Raw genomic sequence first — 18,242 nt, forward strand, 5'->3', positions numbered from 1 at the left:
TCTTTTTATATGCTCTGCGCTGTCGTTCCTCTGTTATTTTATTTTTCCTGGAAATTTATGAGTAAATTGACAAATGGGTATTGTGTTTCCTCTTACCCATAAGGGGTTTTCCTATAATATTTATTATTTATTTTAATTTATGGGTAAGTCAAGTATATACTAAAAATTTAAATGGACCTGAGAGGACCTTTAAGGGAATGTACTGTCTTTCCCAAAAAAGTAATTGCATTATCACTTTGGCTACTACAGTATTTATAATTGCCTGAGAATTCCCTAGTGAAAAAAGGGCTGAAAAAACAGGGAAATGGGGAAGTCATGCAGAGGATGAATCTGTTACGTCAGGGATGCAAAGGACACCATTGACTATATGAATATAGCCTAACATAGCCTGTGTATGGTGTGGACTGACTGGCACAGGGGCCTCTTTAACTTAGTGTCAGAGTATCACGTTCTACTGTATAGGTTGGTATACTATATGTATGGTGCTAGGCTGTCTTCAAGTCTTTTTCAAATGATAAAGGGTTAGTGAAAAGTATTTGTAGCTCTACTTGTTCTAAGACTTCTTTCAAATTGCGTTTTTGCCCACTTTTGTTTGGCCGGCAGGGGCTTGCGCCCAAAACCCCCTCCCACAAAACGGGATTCGGGCGTATGCGCCAACGAGGTCATTGACTATAATGGTGCCGGCAGGCAACTTGTCCTCTGTTGTGTACCAATCCCCGACAGGACCAACGAACGTGGGCAAAAACGCAATGTGAAAGGAGCCCAAGATAACCTTTACTTGTTACTCCTCATTTAAATCATTACTTCTTATTTTATGTTTAAAGGCAGTGAAGGAACACATCCTGTGAAAAAACCGCACTCATTTGTCAGCCTTGATATTCATAAGGAAAACTCAAAGCTGAATCATGTGACATCAGATCAGAGGCAGACTAACTCCTTGGTATGATGTGTTACTTGGTGTTAAGGCATGCTAACGTTGACTTTCAGACTGATTTCTTGTCTTTAGATACCTATTTCTCCCTGATCTCCCGATAAGACATGGTTACACTTCAAGGGATTATCCATTTTATCTTTATTTTTACAAATTTTTTGGAGACATGATTTTGTGGCACTTACTAATATATAAATATGACAGGTTCTCTCCCTGCCCATATTAGCATAGCTTTCCTCACAGAATGCACTTCTGTCCATAAAATGGCTGCTGGAAGAGCGGGTGACCAAGACCTGTCCATCGGCCTACTACAACTGAAATTCACCTTCACGCGTGATATGTTTTTTGATTGGAGGAGGGTGGAGGAAAGGTCAGGTCAAATGCTCCTACTCTGTCATTTTAAGGATAAATAGTGTTGACCAGTCTGAGGATTAGCAACGCTAACAAGGAGAACCTATAATACTTATATGTCCGTAGGAGCTACAAAATCATATCCCAAACAGAGTTGTTAAAATAACAATGAAGTGGCCTATTCCTTAATCTTCAGACTTTCTCTAGGATTGCTGCTCCATGTATTGTCTAGGATAAAGGTAAATGACACTAGCAACATTGTTCTCCAAAAAGTCTTTAAGAACAAATAAACAATACGTTCTTAGTCACTTTTGGTCTTGTTTTGTGCTGTAAAATATACCCAAAATATTTCTGTGTGATGGTGTAATCTGTTAATATCTGACACCCACTTTTAATGTTTGCCTAAGGCCGCAGCCCTGAGACTGCCAGAAGCTGGTGTCTGTCTATGCAACATGTTTGCACAAGTCGTCACAGCCAATGGACACCTTAAGGGTATGTGCACACATAGTTTTTTGTCTCTGCGGATTTTGTAGAGAAAACCGCAGGAAATCCGCAGGACAAAGTGCTGCGGTTTTTCTGCGGTTTATCTGCGGATTATCTGCGTTTTTTCTGCGGTTTTGCCCTGCGGTTTTACACCTCATAATGGATGAGGTGTAAAACCGCAGCGTTTCTGCACCAAACAATTGACATGCTGCGGATTGTAAACCGCAGCAAAACCGCGCGGAAAAAAATGCAGCATGTGCACAGCTTTTTTTGATTTCCATAGGAAATAAAGGTACTGTACAACGCAGCAAAATCTGCTGCGTTTCTGCAGAGCCAAAAACGCTGCGGAAACGCAGCAGAAACCGCAAAGTGTGCACATACCCTAAAGACGCTTGATATTAATGGATTGAATATTCTTGAGATTTTGCTGTTAAAAAGATGCATTTTGTGATGAATTTTGAAAAACCACCTAATATATTAGTGGTGCTGACGTTATTGTTGGTTCATTGTGAAAGCAAAAGGTTTGCTAGTTTTGATAATAAAGTTATGAGTGAGTATATCCGTTGCTCGGGTTTTTCCGACCATGCTCGGGTGACCTTCCAGTATTTTAGCGTGCTCGGAGATTTAGTTTGTCAAGACAGCTGCATAATTTGTGGCTGCTGGGCAGCCTGAATACATGTGAGGAATGCCTGTTTGTTAGGGAATTCCCACATGTATTCAGGCTGTCTAGCAGCCGCAAATCATACAGCTGCGGTGACGAAAAGTAAACCTCCGAGCACGCCAAAATACTCAGAGGACGCCCGAGCATGCTCAGGTAAACCCGAGCAACGAGTATACTCGCTAAGCACTTATAATAAACCTAGTTTGCAAAGGGGGTTGAATAATTTTGATTGCAGCTGTGGCTGTCCCATGCAGTGTACTCACTACATACAGTGATGTACACATAAATTCTTAAAATATACATGGATGCTCTCCTACATACATCATCTCTCATGCACACATTCACCTTGTACATGGACAGCCTTGCACACGTGTTCACCATGTTTAGTAAGAGCGGTGAATGCTCTCCAACCCCACTCTCTATAGTAAAAATGACAGGTAGATCTTTTGAAATGTCACATAAAAAGTGATTGAAGACCACTGCAACCCACCGATAATTGCATTGACTTCAACAAAGCCTGGCAGTGCCCCACCCCCATAATAACAGCAGTGACTGCGGCTTATTCACCAAGTCAAATTCTGCTATTTATACCGAGAAAGAGGGTTCTCCTGTTCACATTGGCGATCTTCTATGCATTGTTCTGTTCTATAATAGGAGCAGAACAGCACAAACTATAGTAGTGCCGGATCCGTCTTATTATAGACATCTGCTATTCCCGAGGGACTCAATTTCCTGTAATGTAGTCAGTCACGTTTCCGTCTTTGTGTGTTGTTGTACCAGACAAATATTGTTTGGTTTAAATGACTGATTTGAGACTGAATCTCCAATGCAGAAGTGAACAGATAGTTGTAAATGGACGAAAAATATCTGTGTACCACAATGTTTATTATAGGGGAAAGTGCAGATGGGGACTGGGCAGGAGACACACAAAAGCTGGTGACAGGCAATAATTCATATTTTCTGTTATATAGATTATTAACTTTCACTTATTTGTTTAGTCCCCCTAGCAATCACAGATTTCCATGTCAATGGCCTGAATGTAGTCCCGTCTAAATGCTTAACACAGCACTTGTTTTTATTTTATGACCGACATTGACAATTTTGCTCCATTTTTTTTTCTTCCTCCCAAGTACGGGATGCCCCTGGTTGCAGAAGTGTCATGCCAAGCAATAGGTTTTAACTCTGACTAGGATATAAAATAGGGTCATTCTGACCGCCATAAGTTAGATGCATCAATTTAAAATCCAGTCATAAATTTGGGCTTTTGTTTTTAGCGCTGCATGTTTTTTCATCAGCGCGATAGTGTGGCCATGCTTCGTTTTGGTATTATCATGAATATATATCCCCTAAAATTGGTACTTTATTAATAATAAAAAACCACTAGTGTGGTTATACACCAAAAGAAAACGTGACAAATACACAACAAAAGAAAAAAGTGTTCAAACAGAAAACCCACATTTGGGACAACTAGGAATCCCTGATAATTCTGAGCTTGTACCTGCCTGGCCGCGGAGGTTGGCACCCTAGGGGGGAACGTTGTGGCGCCCCCGCTCAACGATGGCTATCCCTAGGGGCCCTGGTATACCCTGCAGCCACTAATGACACCCTCTACCCGATAGCTGAGGGGACCCCTAATGCTAGACAAAGATATAACTGCTCTAAAGAGGATCCTGTGTCCCACAGAGATTAAAAACAATGGTAGAACACACTTGGCATCTGGTGGTACATATGGGAATTATCCTGCATAAAACTACTCCACATGAGGTTTCAATCAGATAATATAATGCATCGATGGAATGTATATATAATAATGATAACGAGATTAATCACCAAATCCATGAAGTTCATTCAGTGATACCCCAGCCTCACAAAAAGATACTAATATACTGATGCAGACGGAGATACACCTTCAACATCATCAGCGGCTTAGTTCACTGGCATCTCATTAATTAGCATATCTTTGATGCCCCGTTACAATCTGGCATAACTAATGGAGCATATACTATTCCCATCCATGAGCAATGTACACAAAATTGCAACAGCGATACTCATCTTGTGTCACCTGCCATCAAATGGTTAACGCCTCAACGCGTTTCGCCTGCTTAGGCTCATCAGGAGGCCAGATAGTGCGATATTATGTGTCCCATACAAGGTGCAATATCAAATGATGCTCAGCTGAACTCCTCTTTTTATAACCGCCGCCATAAGGCGTATATGTTACACCCACTCACGTGACATGGCGTCCCCGCGGTCTCAGGATGCCTCTATTAGACATTACCCCTGAACCACCAATCAGATATCTCAAGACAAGCGGTCTCACCGCGCTCTCCAATGGCTGAGGACGACTCCAATTTCCGGGTTTGTCGTGCAGCGCACACACCGCGCATGCTCCCCTCTCCCCCATTGGGATCAGCGCGTCTCATATCAACCTTACGGCATCCCCGCAGTCTCAGGATGCACTACCAATCAGATACCTCCAGACAAACAGTCCCACCGCGCTCTCCAATGGCTGAGGCCGACTCTAACTTCCGGGTTTGTCATGCAGTACACACACCACACATGCTCCCTTCTCGCCCATTGGAATCAGCGCGTCTCACATTAACGCCGTCAGATGTATATGTTAGGTTTGTAACATTATATCCCCACTCTCATTGTGCCACATATAATTCGTGGCCGTCACATTGAAGTCTCTCATTTAAGTGACCAGAGCGTCCACTCCGGTATTGCTCACACTCAGGACCCCCACAGGAGTATCCAATATTGTACCCATAAGCGCATTTCACACCAGATGCGTGATTGAAAATCACAGTATATAATCGCATCAAAAACTGGCAGTGTGAACATGCGGCCAAGGTTGATAAACCTAAAAATAATACTCAATCTAATAGACACTCTCAAGGACTGTAATTAGTGGGGATACCATGGGGTATAATGAAAATTATTAAATACAGGCAAACGGTAAAGAGGAGGATAATACATATAATATTCCATGACAATACATGGGACTCCCAAATTTTTCCGGGAGCCCAATACAAAACCTAGAAGGCCAATATACTTGAAAAGGGTCACTATAATCAGTTGTGGCTCATAAGAAACAGGCAAATGAAAGTTGTTCATTTAACCCCCTCGGCCCCCTTGGCCTTCTAGGTTTTGTATTGGGCTCCCGGAAAAATTTGGGAGTCCCATGTATTGTCATGGAATATTATATGTATTATCCTCCTCTTTACCGTTTGCCTGTATTTAATAATTTTCATTATACCCCATGGTATCCCCACTAATTACAGTCATAGAATCATAGAATCATAGAATCGTAGAGTTGGAAGGGACCTCCTGGGCCATCTGGTCCAACCCCCTGCTCAAAGCAGGATTCGCTAAATCATCCCAGTCAGATGTCTGTCCAGCCTCTGTTTGAAGACTTCCATTGAAGGAGAACTCACCACTTCTCGTGGCAGCCTGTTCCACTCATTGATCACTCTAACTGTCAAAAAGTTTTTTCTAATATCTAATCTGTGTCTCCTCCCATTCAGTTTCATCCCATTGCTTCTAGTCTTTCCTTGTGCAAATGAGAATAAAGTTGATCCTTCTACAATGTGACAGCCCTTTAGATATTTGTAGACAGCTATTAAGTCTCCTCTCAGTCTTCTCTTTTGCAAACTAAACATTCCCAAATCCTGCAACCTTTCCTCATAAGACAGGGTTTGCAGACCGGTCACCATTCTGGTCGCTCTTTTCTGAACTTGCTCCAGTTTGTTGATGTCTTTTTTAAAATGTGGTGCCCAAAACTGGACACAATATTCCAGATGAGGTCTGACCAAAGAGGAGTAGAGGGAAATAATGACTTCACGTGATCTAGACTGTATGCTTCTGTTAATACATCCTAGAATTGCATTTGCCTTTTTTGCTGCTGCATCACACTGTTGACTCATATTCAGTCTGTGATCTATTAGTATACCCAAGTCTTTTTCACATGTGCTGTCACTTAGCCCTATTCCTCCCATTCTATATATGCTTTTTCCATTTTTATTGCCCAGATGTAGTACTTTGCATTTCTCCCTGTTAAAAACCATTCTGTTTGTTGCTGCCCACTTCTCCAGTTTATTTAAATCTTTTTGAATCCTCTCTCTCTCTTCTCTAGTATTAGCTATCCCTCTTAGCTTTGTGTCATCAGCAAATTTAATCAGTTTACCCTCAATGCCTTCATCTAAATCGTTGATAAAGATGTTGAACAATACAGGGCCCAGGACAGAGCCCTGTGGTACCCCACTTGAGACATTCTTCCAACTGGATGTGCAGCCATTTACGACCACTCTTTGGGTCCGATCACTAAGCCAGTTATGAATCCACCTAACAGTTGCCTTGTCCATTCCATACTTAATCATTTTTTCTATAAGGATTGTATGAGAGACTTTGTCAAATGCTTTGCTGAAGTCAAGATATACTATATCTACAGCATTTCCTTGATCCACCCAATCAGTGATATCGTCATAGAAGGAAATTAAGTTAGTCTGACATGACTTATTAGTTACAAACCCATGCTGACTCTGTTTAATCACTTCATTCTTATCCAGGTATTGACATACATGTTGTTTAATAATTTGTTCAAAGATCTTTCCTGGTATAGAAGTCAGACTCACCGGCCTATAGTTACCTGGGTCCACCTTCTTCCCCTTTTTGAAGATAGGAACAACATTTGCTCTTCTCCAGTCTTCTGGCACTTCTCCTGTTCTCCAAGAATTTTCAAAGATTATAGAGAGGGGTTCAAAAATTTCTTCTGCTATCTCCTTCAGTACTCTGGGGTGTAATTCATCTGGACCTGGAGACTTGAATTCATTTAGGCTAGCTAAGTGTTTCCTCACTATCTTTCTGTTTATAGATATCCTGGATTCTTCTATTCCCTTAATAGGACAGTGAATAACAGTTGATGTTAAATTTCCTTTCTGAGAGAAAACAGATGCAAAATAGGAATTTAAAAGTTCAGCCTTCTCAACATCCTGTCTTACCATTTCATCATTTTCATCCTGTAAAAATCCTATAGCATCTTTGACTTTTCTTTTACTTTTGACATATCCCCAAAATCCTTTATTATTGCTTTTGACATCTCTTGCAAGCCTCAATTCATTTTCAGCTTTAGCTAATCTGATTTGTGCCCTGCAGGTTCTGCAGACAGCATTATATTCTTCTTTAGATATGCCTCCCTCTTTCCATTTTATAAACATTTTTTTCTTCCTTTTTAGCATGTGCTTAAGTTCTGTGTTCATCCATCCTGGTTTCCTTAACTGCTTCCTATTCTTCCCTCTTTTCGGAATTGTTAACAACTGTGCTTTGAGAATTTCATTTTTCAAGATTTCCCATCCTTCCTGGACATTTTTGTCTTTAAGGATATCCAGCCATTGGATCCCTCCAATTCTCTTTCTGAATCCCTTAAAATCTGCCTTTCTGAAATCTAACCTTGACGTCTGAGTCTTCACAGGTCTTCCGCCTCTAGTTATCCAAAATTCTAAAATAGCATGGTCGCTACCTCCTAGGGTCCCAGCCACTTTTACCTCCTCAACCATTTCCTCCCTGTTTATAAGGATTAGATCCAAGGTAGCAGTTCCCCTTGTTTTCTCCCCTACCTTTTGGAAGATAAAGTTGTCAGCAAGAGAGGATAAGAATTTCCTTGACCTGTTAGTTTTGCCTGAGAGAGATTCCCAACAAATGTCTGGATAGTTGAAATCTCCCATGACAACTATGTCATATTTTTTGGAGAACTTGGCCATTTGATGCATAAAGAGTTCATCCATAGCTTCAGCTTGCACAGGCGGCCTGTAGTAAATGCCTACAATGGTGTCCTTTCCATTGTTCTGTCCTTGTATTCTTACCCAAACAGTTTCCACAGAACTCCCAGTCTCTGAAGCTTCAATCTCTGTGCAGATATACGCGTTTCTAACATACAATGCGACACCCCCTCCTCGTTTATCAAGTCTGTTTCTTGCAAATAAGTTGTATCCTTCTAGTCTTGTATTCCAATCATGTGTATTGTCCCACCAAGTTTCAGTGATTCCAATGACATCATATTTCTTTTCCTGTGTTAGTAGTTCCAATTCTCCTTGTTTGTTGCCCATGCTTTGTGCATTAGTATAGAAACATTTTAGTTTGTGATTGGTTTCTCTTTCTCCAATATTTTTATTAATTAGATTCTTTCGTCTTTGTTCTTCCTTTCCACTTCTAATAGCAGAGTTCTCAATAGCATTTGTCAGGTGTATGGCTTTTTCTGGTCTTTTGCTTCCCTTCCCATGTTGTTCTAGTTTAAAGCTCTCCTTACAAGTGTAGCAAGGCGACTTCCAAATACATGCTTACCAGTCTTCGTAAGGTGCACCCCATCTCTAGCAAGTAGTCCATCGTATAAGTAGTTCACTCCGTGATCCAGAAATCCAAATCGTTGCTGACGGCACCATCAGTCATTGAGAGTGTCTATTAGATTGAGTATTATTTTTGGGTTTATCAACCTTGGCCGCATGTTCACACTGCCAGTTTTTGATGCGATTATATACTGTGATTTTCAATCACGCATCTGGTGTGAAATGCGCTTATGGGTACAATATTGGATACTCCTGTGGGGGTCCTGAGTGTGAGCAATACCGGGGTGGACGCTCTGGTCACTTAAATAAGAGACTTCAATGTGACGGCCACGAATTATATGTGGCACAATGAGAGTGGGGATATAATGTTACAAACCTAACATATACATCTGACGGCGTTAATGTGAGACGCGCTGATTCCAATGGGCGAGAAGGGAGCATGTGTGGTGTGTGTACTGCATGACAAACCCGGAAGTTAGAGTCGGCCTCAGCCATTGGAGAGCGCGGTGGGACTGTTTGTCTGGAGGTATCTGATTGGTAGTGCATCCTGAGACCGCAGGGATGCCGTAAGGTTGATATGAGACGCGCTGATCCCAATGGGGGAGAGGGGAGCATGCGCGGTGTGTGCGCTGCACGACAAACCCGGAAGTTGGAGTCGTCCTCAGCCATTGGAGAGCGCGGTGAGACCGCTTGTCTTGAGATATCTGATTGGTGGTTCAGGGGTAATGTCTAATAGAGGCATCCTGAGACCGCGGGGACGCCATGTCACGTGAGTGGGTGTAACATATACGCCTTATGGCGGCGGTTATAAAAAGAGGAGTTGAGCTGAGCATCATTTGATATTGCACCTTGTATGGGACACATAATATCGCACTATCTGGCCTCCTGATGAGCCTAAGCAGGCGAAACGCGTTGAGGCGTTAACCATTTGATGGCAGGTGACACAAGATGAGTATCGCTGTTGCAATTTTGTGTACATTACTCATGGATGGGAATAGTATATGCTCCATTAGTTATGCCAGATTGTAACGGGGCATCAAAGATATGCTAATTAATGAGATGCCAGTGAACTAAGCCGCTGATGATGTTGAAGGTGTATCTTCGTCTGCATCAGTATATTAGTATCTTTTTGTGAGGCTGGGGTATCACTGAATGAACTTCATGGATTTGGTGATTAATCTCGTTATCATTATTATATATACATTCCATCGATGCATTATATTATCTGATTGAAATCTCATGTGGAGTAGTTTTATGCAGGATAATTCCCATATGTACCACCAGATGCCAAGTGTGTTCTACCATTGTTTTTAATCTCTGTGGGACACAGGATCCTCTTTAGAGCAGTTATATCTTTGTCTAGCATTAGGGGTCCCCTCAGCTATCGGGTAGAGGGTGTCATTAGTGGCTGCAGGGTATACCAGGGCCCCTAGGGATAGCCATCCTTGAGTGGGGGCGCCACAACGTTCCCCCCTAGGGTGCCAACCTCCGCGGCCAGGCAGGTACAAGCTCAGAATTATCAGGGATTCCTAGTTGTCCCAAATGTGGGTTTTCTGTTTGAACACTTTTTTCTTTTGTTGTGTATTTGTCACGTTTTCTTTTGGTGTATAACCACACTAGTGGTTTTTTATTATTAATAAAGTACCAATTTTAGGGGAAATATATTCATGATAATACTCTAAACCCTTCTTGTATTAGTAATTGAGATTGCATGCTGCATTTTGGACAAGAAATGGAACAAACGCTACAAAATTCCCAGGTTTCAAATTCTGTGTGTCTCAATGGGATTTTGAAAGGTCCTATTTACGGTACTTGGAACTGTTACTTGTACGGTGCAAAACTCAAGCTGAAAAAGAAAACATATGCTACCTGTGAACTCGGTCTTAAAGAATAGAAAAAATATATGTATGTATAATTTTTTTATTATTAATATTATTAGTTTTTTGTTTGTTCAATAGGGCGGATTTGGGGATGAACCTAATTTACGTAGAAGAAAAGATTTTCCTCAAATTGATTATCCTTGTAAGTATATGAGACTAACAGCATCAAAATTTGCGCTCTATTGCAATCATAGTGTTAAAAGGATTTCATTAATATGTCTTTAAAATAGTATTTTTTTTTCTTTAAGTGGGTAAAGCACTTTTTTCACTGCACATGAAGCGAACCGATAGCACCTCTTCATTGACTGAAAAAGAACATATTCGATCCTTAGACCTGTCAGCAAATGATCTGGAAAGCATAGATTTAATAAATAAAAAATCCCAATTGACCATTCATTTGGAACGTCTTGAGAAATTAGAGCTCCAACAGAATGCTTTAACATCTATTCCTAAATCGCTCTTTGACGTAAGTTGAGATTTCCTTGAATTCTAAAAATGAGATGAAGTACCGTATATTGCTGCAGGAATCCTAACTCCATGTCACATATTCAGTGTCTGCAAATTTTGGGGAGATGAGTATGTGAACATTTGTGTTCCAGAAGAAATGATAAATTGGATAAATTGTAAAAATCCACTTTTATTATATTTTTTAACCTTTTTTTTAATTGATAGGCAAATGAGACTATATGAGTAGATCTGAAGTCACATAGCATAGAGGCCGTCAGTCAAGCGGGAGGCGGCGGTGCTTTGTCAGGAAATAGAGCTGAAGTGACAGAGGCTTCAGATCTACAAATGGTTCGTCAGGCTCATTTGCATATCAATTCAAACATTGATTTCTCTGTAAGAAGGAATTAACTGGGCATGTAAAGGTATTACTGAAAAGTCATCTTGGAAGGAACACCATGCAGATAATAATTTTTTGGGGGGGTGAAATCTTGCTGATAGATTTCCTCTAAGTTATTTCTCTATGTTTTGCCTTTATGTTTTTATTTGTTGTTTTATCCAGGTTTTCAAATCTTTGGCTTATCTTGATTTGCGCAATAACAACTTCAAAACCTTCCCTACTGCTATTTTGGAAATGAGTAGTATCTCCTTCCTTGATATATCGAGAAATGAAATTGGACCCTTGTTAGATTTGCATGCAAACACAATATGCCTAACATTGAAGCATCTTAACCTGTCATACAATCAGCTGAAAGAAGTTCCCAAATGTATTGGAAATATTGCACAAAAACTAGAAGAATTAATCCTTGAAGGGTAAGCTATCTTCCTATGTAGTGTGGAGAAATTCTGTGATTTAATCGGTTTTGTGTGTGCAATGTGTTCTTATTCTAGACCAAGGGTGCTTCAACTTTTTCTGTTTCGGGGCATAACCCATGAGCAGTGAAACGCAAGGTTTACAAAATGTCACTGATGATAAGTTCACACCAGTCCAAATGGCTGTAATAAAACTTAAAAAGGAATTAAATCTGAGAGATCTCAAAATGTGTAACATGTGAAAGGTCAACTTTCAACATTCACCTTATTTGTAGAATGGGGATCCTCCAAATGCATGTGGGTGTCTCAATTAAAGAGCATTGTGTTGTTGTGATGATCTAGCCTTCCATAACTCCTATAAACTATAATTGAGAGATGTGTTCATAGACAACCACCTCTCCAAATCATAAATTCCTTTATGGAGGGCCGTACAGGAACCAAGTGATCCCACTGGAATAAAAAACATTAAAAAGTCATAACTCATCCTAAAAATGGTATCCATAAAAACCACAGCTCACTACGGAATAGCAAGCTCTCCTCAATCTCCGTCCTTAAAAAAAGAAAAAAAAAAAATTTTTGAGTCTTAAAAAACCCCCCAAAAAAACAGAAACCCAAAGTTTTTTATGCTAAGTTCGGAATTGTTTTAAAAGCAATAAAATATATAAAGAACATATAATAATTGTACTAACCTGGATAATTTTTACTAGCCTATTGGCACTAAGCAGATAATACTCAAAAAGTAATGTTAGAATTGTGGGTGTTTTTAATCATTTTGCCCCTCTTGGAATACTTTTGCTATTTTTCATTACATTATATGGCAATATATATTATGCAGCATGAAACAAATCCTCATATTTCTAGTGGCTCTTGTATATGTCTTGTGTGTATCTGTTTTATTTTAGAAGCCATGTGAAGCCTTTTCAGATTGCTCTTGCGCCTATCTAATGGCAGCAATGTAATAGATCAGTGACATTAAAACTTCAGTCCCCTTACTCTGTAGAGTCTTAAAGGGTATCGGTCAGCAGGTTTTTGCTACCTCATCTAAGAACATCATGATGCAGGTAAAGAGAAGCTGAATTCAACAATATATCACTTAGATTACTGGGTGCAGCTGTTCAGTCACAATCAGAGCTTTTAGATTTAGAATGAATCAGAGCAGAGAAAGCTAACCCTGCCCATACCAGGCTCTCCATGTACAAAGTCCATAGACCGTGAGCTGGTTTCTTGCCGGACTAGTCTGGCAAAGTTAATCTCTTAAGGCCCGTCTCAATAAGCAGTCTCGGTAGCGAGATCGCTGCTGAGTCACAACTTTTGTGACGTAACAGCGATCTCACCAGCGAGATCGCTGTGTGTGACAGCGATCAGCGAGCGGCCCCCCTGCCGGTATCGCTGATCGCTGGAAGAAACCTCTGGACATTTCTTTGGTCGCTGGTCTCCCGCTGGCCAGCACGCATCGCTGTGTGTGACAGCGGGAGACCAGCGATCAGGTGTAAAAAAATAATAAAAAAAAATAAAAAATATAGTTATTCTCACCTTCCGATGTCCCGTTCAGCTATCCTGCCTCTCTCCACGCTCCGGTCCCAGTGATCCTTTGCATGAATGACCGCGAGACTTTGTTATCCCGCGAGACCGTGACATCTCGCGGTCATTCGTGCAAAGGATCACTGGGACCGGAGCGTGGCGAGAGGCAGGATGGCTGAACGGGACGTCGGAAGGTGAGAATAACTATATTTTTTATTTTGATACTATTTTTTACAGGATGGACAGCGATGCCGGGCGCTCGGCATCGCTGTGCTGATCGCTGGTGAAGCTGTCTGTGTGACAGCTCACCAGCGATCACATAGCGACTTACCAGCGATACTGACACCTTCATATCGGTGTCGGGATCGCTGGTGAGTCGCTTAGTGTGACGGGGCCTTTAGAGATAAACCCTTCACAGTTAGTAAACTACAGCACACACTTTGACAAGTGACACATCCCTGAATTCTGTGTCTCAGCCTCTATTCCCTGCTGTCTTCAAATTACATAGCAAAAACCTGCTGACAGAATTGATTTAAGTCCTCTGCTTGTGATGGTTTTTCCCTTTTAGCAGCTTCACACTGCTAAGAGTATTACATAAAAAGAGCACAAAATATGCATGGTAAAATGTAAAACCTAAAAATTAACATATTTGTATCACTGTGTGCATAATTGCTCAAAGCGAATTTACAAGAAATAATAGTATTTATCCCACAAGGTGACTGGTGCACCATATTTCAACCAGAAAATGCAAAAAAAAGTTATCAAAACTTAGAATGTACCCAAAAATGGTAACAATCAAAACTACAGCTAGATGTTCTAAAGAATAAGTCCTGGTCCACGACTGAGACCATTATGGAAAATTGCATCACAAACCTATTTTTTTAACAAACTTCTGATAATTTTTTTTATATTTTAGTGCTTAAAAAAAATTTGTTTGATATCATCGTATTTGGACTGACCTGGAAAACATGTAGCCAGGTCATTTGTATTGTACAATGACCACTGTAAAAGCAAAAAAACAGGACGTAATTGTTGGGTGTGTGGTTTTTCACTGTTTTACCTCACCTAGATATTTTTACTCATTCTTTTCAGTACAATATATGGCAAAATGAATAGTGTCATTCAAAACTACAACTCGTCTCACATAAATGAAGCCCTTACATGGCTAAAGTTATAGCTCTTAGATAAAGGGGAGGAAAAACTAAAAAAAAAAAAAAATTGCAATGTTTTCAAGGGGTTAACAATGCCACCTGGCTTTATTCTGCACCAAGTATTATTTTTTAAGAATTATATTTTAAATTCTTTATTTGTATAAATAAGCCATTTTGTGTATGTATTGCTGAATTTTACAAGCATTGAAGGAACGTTTCTCTTTGTACAGTAACAGTATTTCACAGATTCACGTACCACTATCCCTGCCTGAGCTCCGGACACTGAATGTGAACAAGAACATGATTTCTGCACTTGGGCCCAATATCCTGAATAACTGTGTTAGGCTAGAGGTGTTTTGTGCCGCAATGAACCAATTAGGTGAGTAAATACGTTCTAATGAGCAGTTGTTAGGCCTTTATTAATCCCATGTGCCTTAAGCCCCCGTTACACACTGCGATATCGCTAGCAATATCGCTGTAAAGTCACCGATTTTGTGACGTAGCAGCGATATTGCTACGTGTGATACTTTCCTCCCCCGCTGGTTATTGATGGTCGCGCGAGAACGTCCTGGGCCATTTCTCGTCGGCCGCTTCCTGCTGGGCTTCCTGAGGCGCCGACGAGCGACACCTGGACGGAGGACGTCAGGATCGCCGCATCTGACAGGTAAGTAGCGACCCCCGTCCCCAGCGATGTCGCTGGTGAGATCTGCCTGTGTGGCAGCTCACTAGCGACCACTTAGCGATGCACCAGCGATCCATATCGTTGTCGGGATCGCTGGTGCATCGATAAGTGTAACGGTACCCTTAACATGGCATGTGGAAAGTGCCACATTATGCCTCTCTCCTTATATCATTGGTCTTGTGCTATATTACTAATTAGGATCAGATCATGTTCTGCTCAAAATCATATTTTCACTGCCACCCTAGAGTAGAAATGGACACTTAGAGCATTTACCTACCAAATGACACCCTTTAGTAATACAAGTATGCGTTGATTAACTTGTGTTTAATCTTATTGAAAGTGCTTTATCTATCTACAACGTTTCTAAAGCCACGTTCACACATTCAGTATTTTACATCAGTATTTGTAAGCCAAAACCAGGAGTGGGTGATAAATCCAGAAGTGGTGACGTGTTTCTATTATACTTTTCATCAGATTGTTCCACTCATGGTTTTGGCTTACACATACTGATGTAAAATCCTGACCAAACAAATGATATCATTTTTTTAAAAATTGAAGCATTAATACTTTATATTTTTTAAATTATTGATGATTTTTTATTTTCATGACTCCTTCCCTTTAAATAAACTGTTCCTGTGCTGAGATAATCTTATAAATGTGCCCCTGGTGTGTGCTGTGTAATGTCTGTGCCTGACCATGCTAGAACATGGTCTGATCATACCATAGCTCCTGGGCAGGGGAGGATGCAAAGAGAGTATGCAGACATTATAGCATGGGATTGCTACTGATTCTTTCTAGGAGGTCAAACATTGATTAACCCCTTAATGACTGCCTATATGCCTTTTAACGGCAGTTAAGGGTACTTATGCCTCAGCGCCACTATTTAACGGCGCTGAGAAATAAGTGTATAGTGCCCCCAGAGTCAGAATTTCGGCTACTGGGGGTAGCTGAGACCCCATAGTTGCGATCACCATTATTAACGGAATAATGGTGACCACAAAAAAAAGTCAGATTTCCCAATTAATTTCTCTGTCCTCTGATGTGATCGCACATCAGAGGAGAGAGAAATGAGGTCCCCCGGTACCTCTGGTGTCCCTGGGACCCTCCTGCATCCCCCGATCCTGTCCCTCGGCCGCCGGCGTTGTCTTCCAGAAAGAAAATGGCGGGCGCATGCGCAGTGCTCCCACCAAAATCTGTCGGCTGGCACCCGGCAGCAATAGGAAATTTTTCCGATTGGTTCATTTTGATCTCTGTGATAGGGTCTAATCTTAGGGTTAGGGTAGGGTTAGGGTGGTGTTGGGGATAAGGTTGGGGCTAGGGTTAGGGTTATGGTTGGTATTACAGTTAGGATTACGGTTAAGGTTGGAATTAGGGTTAGGGGTGGGTTGAGGTTAGGGTTGGGATTAGAGTTAGGGGTGTGTTGGGGTTAGGGTTGGAATTAGAATTGGGAAGATTCCACTGTTTAGGTACATCAGGGGGTCTCCAAATGCTACATGGCGCCACCATTGATTCCAGCCAATTTTGCATTCAAAAAGTCAAACGGTCATATGCTAGAGGCAGTGGCTCAATGACCATGGAGAAATCTCCCAGTGGCTCAGCTCAGGGTGAGGTATCTGTGTCACAAGAAACAGAGTATGGATACAAAACCTACCCTGAAACAAGTGTCTGCACAACTGATGACCACCATCCAAGGCAGTACAGCCTCCCTGACAGGGAAAATTGAGGAGGTTAAAACAGATCTGGAACTCCTCCGCAACGATATGTCAAATTTAGGAGACAAAATCCGACATGCGGAGGATAGAATTTCGACTCTTGAAGACCAAACAGCACCCTTGCCTGAGCGTATCTGAGTATTGCAACAAAAAATGGAGTTGTGTGAACAAAAACATGACAATCTCGAGAATAGACTGCGGAGAAATAACATCCGCATTGTTGAATTGCCAGAGAGGGCTGAAAGAAATAATCCAAGTGATTTTGTGGAGAGATGGATCCGTACTCTGTTTCCGGATGCCACCTTTTCCGCTGCTTATGCGGTGGAGAGAGCACACCGGGTGCCTGGGAAACCGAATCCCTCTGGAGCCCCTCCTAGACCCTTGCTGGCCAAATTTCATAATTGGAAAGATAGAGACCATATCTTGCAACTGGCACGAAAGGCTCAGATAATTAAATATGACAACACTACTCTGATGTTGTTCCAAGATTTCTCAGCAGATTTGCAGAAGCGAAGAGCCTAATTTACATCGGTAAAGAAACGTCTTAAAAGTGCTAATGTCATCTATTCAATGGCATACCCAGCCAGACTAAGGGTCGTGGATGGTGAGAAAGCCCGGCGGAGGAGTGAATATCCAAGAAAGAAAGACTCCATAAGTAGTAATGATATACTGTATGTCAATATAATGACCTATGCGTATTTCTGAACTAGGCTACTGCAGTGGCTAATGAGTACATTTCTAATACTATTTGTTCCTGTATGACTTTGCTAGAAATAGTAGGGGTAAATGGGTTCATGTGGTGTCCTATGTAAATGTCTTAAGTGAGTTACTATACCCGAAATGGTTAACTACTACATTTCAAATATTGTTTGTTCCTATATGAAGTCGCCAGTGTCAGGGAGAATGATACCTGCTAATGTGATAACCTATGTGAGTGCCTTTGCTAAGTCACTGTGGTAGCTAAGGATTACATCTCTGATGCGAAGTGCTACTAGAAGACTTTGCTCAGGGTAGTAAAGATAATACCTGTTAATGCGGTGATCCATACGAGCGCCCTAACTGAGTTGCTCCCAAACGGCTGATAGCTATATTCCTAATATTATTGTTTCATGCATAATTTTGATAAGATATTATTGTGTCGGTTGGATAATGCGATTATGCCCTTTTCTTTCCCTCCCCCCCCCTCGCTCCGCCTGGATACTCCATCCTGATGTGACCACTTTATATTGATACCTGAATCCCTGTTTGTCCGGGTGGGGAGTGGACGTTACG

The 18,242-nt window shown here is 41.2% G+C and overlaps 1 protein-coding gene across 3 annotated transcripts in view; it reads left to right on the forward strand.

Moving 5' to 3' along the window:
- Nucleotides 1–18,242, forward strand: part of LRRK2 (leucine rich repeat kinase 2) — a 325,079-nt gene that overhangs the window by 103,241 nt on the left and 203,596 nt on the right. For all 3 annotated transcript variants that reach the window (XM_073573544.1, XM_073573542.1, XM_073573543.1), the window contains exons 22-26: nt 825–940; nt 10,726–10,789; nt 10,896–11,113; nt 11,654–11,904; nt 14,807–14,955. In XM_073573544.1, coding sequence (XP_073429645.1) covers nt 825–940; nt 10,726–10,789; nt 10,896–11,113; nt 11,654–11,904; nt 14,807–14,955 — 798 coding nt within the window. The remainder of the gene's footprint in view (nt 1–824; nt 941–10,725; nt 10,790–10,895; nt 11,114–11,653; nt 11,905–14,806; nt 14,956–18,242) is intronic.

Source organism: Dendrobates tinctorius, unplaced genomic scaffold, assembly GCF_039654945.1.
Source record: "Dendrobates tinctorius isolate UK_male_01 unplaced genomic scaffold, ASM3965494v1 ptg000035l, whole genome shotgun sequence".
Lineage (NCBI taxonomy): Eukaryota > Metazoa > Chordata > Amphibia > Anura > Dendrobatidae > Dendrobates > Dendrobates tinctorius.